General features: G+C 44.7%; 1 protein-coding gene across 2 annotated transcripts in view; it reads left to right on the top strand.

Annotated features, from left to right (window-relative positions):
• Nucleotides 1-8,407, top strand: part of BFAR (bifunctional apoptosis regulator) — a 48,971-nt gene that overhangs the window by 12,033 nt on the left and 28,531 nt on the right. For both annotated transcript variants that reach the window (XM_011956018.1, XM_011956019.1), the window contains exon 2: nucleotides 7,112-7,447. In XM_011956018.1, the coding sequence (XP_011811408.1) occupies nucleotides 7,185-7,447 (263 nt within the window). In that variant the 5' untranslated portion in view covers nucleotides 7,112-7,184. The remainder of the gene's footprint in view (nucleotides 1-7,111; nucleotides 7,448-8,407) is intronic.

The following is an 8,407-nucleotide window of genomic DNA, read 5'->3' as shown; positions in this document are numbered from 1 at the left end:
CCCAGGCTGGAGTGCAATGGCACAATCTCGGCTCACTGCAACCTCTGCCACCCGGGATCAAGCCATGCTGCTGCCACAGCCTCCCGAGTAGCTGGGATTACAGGCACACACCACCACGCCTGGCTGATTTTTGTATTTTTAGTAGAGATGGGGTTTTGCCATGTTGACCAGGCTGGTCTGGAACTCCTGACCTCAGGTGATCTACCCACCTCTGCTTCCCAAAGTGCTGGGATTACAGACATGAGCCACCGCACCCTGCCAAGAGAGATTAATTTCTATATATGTTATTTGTAATTTCTCTGCAGATGACTCTGAAATTCATACCTTTAGCCTTGTTTTTATTCCCAATTACAGTTTTGTGTCTCCAGCTTCTCACTAGACGTTTCCACCTGGATGTCTTATTACCTCAAACACAGCATTTCTGAAATTCAACTTACATTCTTTCAGAGATTGGCACTGAGATTTGTTTTTGGGGATGCAGTTTCTCTCAGAGGTAGAGTTTTTCTTCCCTTGTTCTGAAATCTAACCAGCATCTCTTTTTTTGTTTGTTTGTCTGTTTTTTGTTGAGATGTCATCTTGCACTGTTGCCCAGGCTGGAGTGCAATGGCGCAATCTCAGCTCACTGCAACCTCTGCCTCCCAGGTTCCAACAATTCTCCTACCTCAGCCTCCTGAGTAGCTGGGATTACAAGCGCCTACCACCACGCCCAGCTAATTTTTGTATTTTTAGTAGAGATGGGGTTTCACCATGTTGACCAGGCTGGTCTCGAACTTCTGGCCTCGTGCTCCGCTGCCTCTGCCTCCTAAAGTGCTGGTATTACAGGCGTGGGCCACCACACCCGGCCCTAACCAGCATCTTTGATCATTCTTTCTCTCTAGTCACTGAAACCTATACATTATTTTCTTAACGTCTCTCAGATTTAGCCCTTTCTTTGCATTTTCTCTTCTGCCATCCTACCCCCAGAAGTGATAACACCTGCTTTATTTTGTTTGTTTGTTTAGTTATTTGTTTTTTGTTTTGAGACAGAGTCTCACTCTGTTGCCCAGGCTAGAGTGCAGTGGCACGATCTCAACTCACTGCAACCTCCACCTCCCAGGGTCAAGCGATTCTCCTACCTCAGCCTCCCAAGTAGCTGGAATTACAGGCGTGCGCCACCACGTCCAGCTAATTTTTGTATTTTTAGTAGAGACGGGGTTTCACCACGCTGGCCAGACTGGTCTCAAACTCCTGACCTCCTGATCCGCCTGCCTCAGCCTCCCAAAGTGCTGAGATTACAGGTGTGAGCCACCGTGTCCAGCCTGATTTCTAACTTATCTCTAAATGTTCTCCCTGCTTCCAGCCTATCACTCATTCGTGATGAGATTTAGCATCACCAAGCCCAGCTTTGCTGATCTTATGGCCTCTGAAACCTTTCTGTGCTCCTGTCTCCCTTCTGACTGCCTCTGATCAACCTGGCATGCAAGACCCCATGTCAGCCATGCGTCTCCAGCTGTCTCTCCTTGCTCAGTGCAAACACCAGGACAGTGCTCAAGCCAGCCCTTGCCCTCTCACAGTCCTGACTCAGAAGTCTCTGTCTCTTTGTCTTTCTTTTGTTTGTTTTTGTTTTGGAGTTGAGGTCTCACTCCATCACCCAGGCTGGAGTGCAGTGACAGGATCTCAGCGCACTGAAACCTCCGTCTTCCAGACTGAAGCATTCCTCCCACCTCAGCCTCCACAGTAGCTTGGCCCATAGGCACATGCCACCATGCCTGGCTAATTTTTTTTTTTTTTTGTATTTTTGGCAGAGGCAGGGTTTTGCCATGTTGCCCAGGCTAGTCTCCAACTCCTGAACCCAGGCAATCCGCCTGCCACAGCCTCCCAAAGTACTAGGATTAAGCCACCATACCCGGCTGTCTCTATCCTATCCTCGGACACCGATTCCACCAGCTCATAGGAGATGCTTAATGGATATTAATGGTTTGTCCTCTCCTAGGTTAATGCTCTCCACATGGTCATTGTTTCATCAGCATTAGTAGAATAAAGGAACTACTTTAACAAAATCCTGCTTTTTTTTGAAAAACCTATGTAAGATCTCCCACTTCTGTAACAATGTGAAGAGGCTGTCCAAAAGAAAGCACTTAGAAGTTTTTAAAATGTTCCTAAACATAAAAATAATGAGCAAAAATGATTGGTTATCAGAAATAATCTGGAATTTGTTGAGAACATTTGTTTACACTCTTTCTCTTCAAAAAAAAAAAAAAAAACAGTTTTTTCATGCCTGTAATCGCAGCACTTTGGGAGGCCAAGATGGGCATATCACGAGGTCAGGAGATCAAGACCATCCTAGCTAACACAGTGAAACTCTGTCTTTACTAAAAATACAAAAAGGTAGCTGGGCATGGTGGCAGGCGCCTGTAGTACCAGCTACTCAGGAGGCCGAGGCAGGAGAGTGGTGTGAACCCAGGAGGCGGAGCTAGCAGTGAGCCAAGATCACACCACTGCACTCCAGCCTGGGCAATAGAGCGAGACTCCGTCTCAAAAAAAAAAAAAAGTTTTTTGCCAAGCGTGGTGGCTCCCTTCTGTAATCCCAGCACTTTGGGAGCCTGAGGCGAGCAGATCGCTTGAGGTCAGGAGTTCGAGATAAGTCTGGCCAGCATGGTGAAACCCTATGTTTTTTTTTTTCTTAAACGGAGTCTTTCTATTGTCACCCAGGCTGGAGTGCAATGGTGCAATCTCGGCTCACTGCAACCTCTGCCTCCCGGGTTCAAGCAATTCTCTTACCCCAGCCTTCTAATTAGCTGGGATTACAGGCACCTGCCACCACGCCTGGCTAATTTTTTGTATGTGAAATCCTGTCTTTACTAAAAATACAAAAATGAGCTGGGCGTGGCAGCAGGCACCTGTAATTCTTGCTACTAGAGAGACTGAGATGGGAAAGTCACTTGAACCTGAGAGGCAGAGGTTGCAGTAAGCCCAGATCGTGCCACTGCACTCCACCCTGGATGACAGAGCAAGACCCTGTCTCAAAAAAAATGAAAAGAAAAAGAATGTTGTTTTGTTAGTGATGGGGACTTGCTCTGTTGGCCAGGCTGCTGTTCAGTTGTTCAATCATAGTTCATTGTAACCTCCAACTCCAGGGCTCAAGCAGTCCTCCCAAGTAGATGGGACTAAAGACATGTGCCACCACAGCCAGCTAACTTTTTAAAAAATTTTATTCTAAAGACAGGGTCTCACCGTGTTTCCCAGGCTGCTCTCAAACTTCTGGCCTCAAGTGATCCTCCCACTCAGCCTACCAATATGCTGAGATTATAGGCATGAGCCACTGGGCCCAGCCTAAAAGAACGGCTTTTGAAGGGGTTATGTGGAAGATTGCACCCATCTTTTTTTTTTTTTTTTTTTGAGCTGAAGTTTCACTCTGTCACCCAGGCTGGAGTGCAGTGATGAGATCTCTGCTCACTGCAACTGCCCCCTCCCGGGATCAAGCAATTCTCCTGCATCAGTTTCCCAAGTAGCTGGGACTACAGGCACCTGCCACCACACTCGGCTACTTTTTATATTTTTAGTAGAGACAGAGGGTTTCACCATGTTTGCCAGGCTGGTCTCAAACTCCTGACCTCAGGTGATCTGCCTGCCTCAGCCTCCCAAAGTGCTGGGATCACAGGCATGAGCCACCGCACCCGGCCGATTGCTCCCATCTTTACGATCGATCATCTTTTACTGTGAATAAATTTATTAGTTATATTTTTAAAATTTATGTTTATCTTATCTTGACCTAATTATCTTTTTATTGCTTGGATGAGTAACCTCCATTCCACTCTTAACATGGGGCATAAAATGTAGCTATGTTTATTCCCTGAGTTGAAGCTCTCCCACTATGTTTGGCCACAAGTAATACAATATATTTTTTTACAACTGTATTATGTTTTTTACAGTTATTATACAAATCACACGTTTCCATTAAAAAACAACTTGACAAATGCAGGAAAAAAAAAAGTCACTCGTGACCCTCCTCCATTAAATACACCTACTACTCTTTATCTTCTGGTCTTTATTTCTAGATTTACTTATTTAAAATATGGTGTTTTTATGTAGTATGTAACATTTTGTACCCTATAAAGGGTGATAAAATTCTCTGATCACTGTACTTTAAAAATCAAGTGAATTGGGCCAGGCTTGGTTGTTCGTACCTGTAATCCCAGCACTTTGGGAGGCCAAAGCGGGCAGATCGTCTGAAGTCAAGAGTTCAAGACCAACACGGTGAAACCGTGTCTTGACTAAAAACACAAAATTAGCCGGACGTGGTGGTGCATGCCTGTAATCCCAGCTACTCAGGAGGCTGAGGCAGGAGAATCACTTGAACCCCAGGAGGCAGAGGTTGCAGTGAGCTGAGATTGCGCTATTGCACTCCAGCCTGGACAACAAGAGTAAAACTCTGTCAAAAAAAATAAAATAAAATAAAAAGTGAATTGTTACCATTTATGGTAGACTTACCATGTGCCAGGCTCTGTACTAGGCACTTGACTAGAATTCTCTTATTTAATGCTGCAAAACTCCCAGTGTGGTTAAGTGCTATCATTGTCCCTCATCTATATGGTGAGCAAGCTGAGCCTCACTGCTGGTAAATGGCAGAGATGGGGTGAGAACTCAGGCAGCCCAGCCATGCGACCTGTGTTCCTAACCACTGTTCCTCCAGAGCATGAAGCCTGAGCCCTTCCCTGTATGGCCAGTGTGAGCGGTGGAGAGCAATTTTCATTCTTTTCCTTCACAATAGCAAGATTGAGAAACTCACCAGAAATAGTATGAATAATCATTTCTATAGCCTGTATTTACACCTTACAAATTCTGAGCCACTTTCACTTTCTCTAATCCTCACAAGAAATCTTGATGGTTTGTGTACTGTGACTACCATTTCACAGTTGAGGAAACTTGATCAGAGAGCTCGAGTAACTTCTTCAGAGTCACAGAGCTAGTGACTTGGGGGAGTTAAGAGTCTAACTCCAAGATCTTCTGTGTCATACTACTTCTTAATTAAAAAAATTTTTTAAAATATCTTCTAAAACCCAGATTAAAACAAGAAGAGAATGGTCCTTTGTCATTTGCATATTAGTAATGTTAGCATTTCTGTGGCACCAAGCTGACTGGATCCAGAGTGCACGAGATGCGTTTTGGTGTTGATCTGGGGAGGAAAGGGTATATTGAGCCTTGGCAGATTTGGCCTGGCACAGCTGGAAAACGAGGCTTCACTCACTTCTTGGAATTGCTCCCATTAGAGCCTCTGAAATCAAATATTTATAAAATAATGATTGCCTAATGAGAAGACAGATTTGTGTGCACAAAAAGTGTTATTTACAGGAAGCATATCTGTTGTTACCAACCCCAGACATTTTACCAGGCCAGAAGCTGGTTTATTTAAAATCATAGACCTGGAAAGGTCTTTGGGAATTTAATTGAGACCAGGCATAGTAGCTCACACCTGTAATCCCAGCACTTTGATAGGCCAAGACCGGCAGATCACTCAAGGTCAGGAATTAGAGACCAGCCTAGCCAATATGGTGAAAACCCACCTCTACTAAAGATACAAAAATTAAAGCCAGATGTGGTGGCTCATACCTGTAATCCCAGCACTTTGGGAGGCTGAAGAGGGTGGATCACCTAAGGTCAGGAGTTCAAGACCAGCCTGGCCAACATGGCAAAAACCCATCTCTACTAAAAATACAAAAGTTAGCTGGGCCCAATGGCACGCACCTGTAATCCCAGCTACTTGGGAGGCCAAGGCAGAATTGCTTGAACCTGTCAGGCAGAGGCTGATATGAGCCAAGATTGCACCACCGCACTCCAGCCTGGGTGACAGAGTAAGACTTCGTCTCAAAAAAAAAAGAAGGAAATTTAATTGAGAACACCGAGATCAGGGAAATTTCATTTTCTAAGGAAGTTAGTGAAGGAGAATGATCCAGAAATGTCTGCCCACATCCTTTGAGTCTATTGAACCTTCCACTACACATATCATTTTGCTTTACTACTTTTGAAAAGTATAACAAATAGGCCAGAAAGAAATTCAGTGCTGATTATGTGGTTTATGGTATGTGGATTTCAATAAATCAGATTTGTCACATTTAAAAATTAGATCTCCAGCATGGGCAACGTGGCAAAACCGCATTTCTACTGAAAATACAAAAAGTTACCTGGGCGTAGTGATGCACATCTGTAGTCCCAGCTACTCAGGAGGGTGAGGTGGAAGGATCACCTGAGCCTGGGAAGTGGAGGCTGCAGTGAGCTATGATTGTGCCACTGGACTCCAGCCTTGTTGAGACTGAATGAATTAATTAATAAAAGTTAGAGCTTTAGTATTGCAAGTCCTTTACAATTTGTCTAGAAGGTTTTCTGGTCTTTATCAGAAAGCCTCCCTGCCCCCCCCCCCCAAAAAAAATTAGGCTGGGCGCAGTGGCTCATGCCTGTAATCTTAGCACTTTGGGAGGCCAAGGCAGGCAGATCACGAGGTCAGGAGATCAAGACCATCCTGGCTAACATGGTGAAACCCAATCTCTACTAAAAAATACAAAAAATTAGCCAGATGTGGTGACTTGCATCTGTAGTCCCAGCTACTGGGAAGGCTGAGGCAGGAGAATTGCTTGAACCCAGGAGGTGAAGGTTACAGTGAGCCGAGATCCGGCCACTGCACTCCGTCCTGGGCCAGAGAGCAAGACTCTATCTCAAAAAAAAAAAAAAAAAAATTAGGGCTTCAACAGAATGGCAATACTTTTTTTTTTTTTTTTTTGAGATAGAGTGTTGCTCTGTCACCTAGGCTGAAGGGCAGTGATGCGATCTAGGCTCACTGCAAACTCCCCCTCCCAGGTTCATGCCATTCAACCTCCCTAGTAGCTGGGACTACAGGTGCCCACCACCACACCCAGCTAATTTTTTGTATTTTTAGTTAAGACAGGGTTTCACCATGTCAGCCAAGATGGTGTCGAACTCCTGACCTTGTGATCTGCCCACCTCGGCCTCCCAAAGTGCTGGGATTATAGGCATGAGCCACCGCGCCCGGCTAGAATGGCAATACTTTTATATTAACTACTCTTCAAACAACTACTATTTGCCTTATTTTTGTCAATGTCTTTTTTTTTTTTTCTAGATTAATGATGTTTTGCAGCAGTTTTCTACGTCTGAAATTTTTTATGTCTCTGGAACCCAGAATTTATTAAGAGATGGAGGAACCTCAGAAAAACTATCTGAACACAATGGACCTTGAGAAAGACGAACCTCTCAAAAGCACCGGCCCTCAGATTTCTGTTAGTGAATTTTCTTGCCACTGCTGCTATGACATCCTGGTTAACCCCACCACCTTGAACTGTGGGCACAGCTTCTGCCGTCACTGCCTTGCTTTGTGGTGGGCATCTTCAAAGAAAACAGAATGTCCAGAATGCAGAGAAAAATGGGAAGGTTTCCCGAAAGTCAATATTCTCCTCAGGTAATGCTCAGCCTGTATTGGTAGCACAAATAGCCCATGAAATGTGGTTTCTCTCTTGCTTTTTTTTTTTTTTAACAGAGATGGGGTCTCGCTATGTTGCCCAGGCTGGTCTCAAACTCCTGACCTCAAGTGATCCTCCCACTTCAGCCTCCCAAAGTGCTGGGATTACAGGTGTGAACCACCACATCTGGCCAATGGGCTTTCTCTTAATGAGAACAGCAGTGTTTGAAAGGTTGCATACTTGGAACCCACCTCCTTGGCGTCATAATGGATCTTCTGGAATAAGAGTCAGGGAGCTCAAGGAACTGGAAATCCAGATTATCTTCCTCATAGGTGACCATGACTTTTTAAATTATTTATTATGAATGAAGGAAGGAAAGAAAGTCTGGTTAGCCGACCATTGCTGGTAATCCTGTCATAAAGCCCAGACCAGTGGCTCACGCCTGTAATCCCAACACTTTTGGAGGCTAAGGCAGGAACGTTGCTTGACGCCAGAAATTTAGAACCAACCTGGGCAACACAGTGAGTCCTTATCTCTACAGAAAGTTTTAAAAGTTAGCCAGGTGTGGTGGCACACACCTGTGCTATGCCCAGCTATGCCAGTGGCTGAGATGGGAGGATTGCTTGAGCCTGGGAGTTCGAGGCTGCAGTGAGCTCACACCACTACACTCCAGCCTGGGCAATACAGCAAGACCCTGTCTCGAAAATAAAAAAGGAAATAAAGCAAATGGTATAACTGTACAATTGTGAATAACTGGTTTGTTGCTGATTTTAATAATCTTTAAATAACCTCAGTTCCAGTTATCTAATAGAGTTTCTCATGTGTAGCAACACAGTGCCAAAGCCACCTTTCAGATAGCTTGTTATTTTCTGCTTCCTTGGTTCACAGTGTACCTGTGAAGGCTCTGAGGCTTAAATCCTCTTCCCCCCTTCTATTGTCTTAGCAATGTGTGTGCCTTT

The sequence above is a fragment of the Colobus angolensis genome, unplaced genomic scaffold (assembly GCF_000951035.1).
Source record: "Colobus angolensis palliatus isolate OR3802 unplaced genomic scaffold, Cang.pa_1.0 Scaffold407, whole genome shotgun sequence".
NCBI classification, from domain to species: domain Eukaryota; kingdom Metazoa; phylum Chordata; class Mammalia; order Primates; family Cercopithecidae; genus Colobus; species Colobus angolensis.
This window is presented reverse-complemented; position numbering and strand designations above follow the sequence as displayed.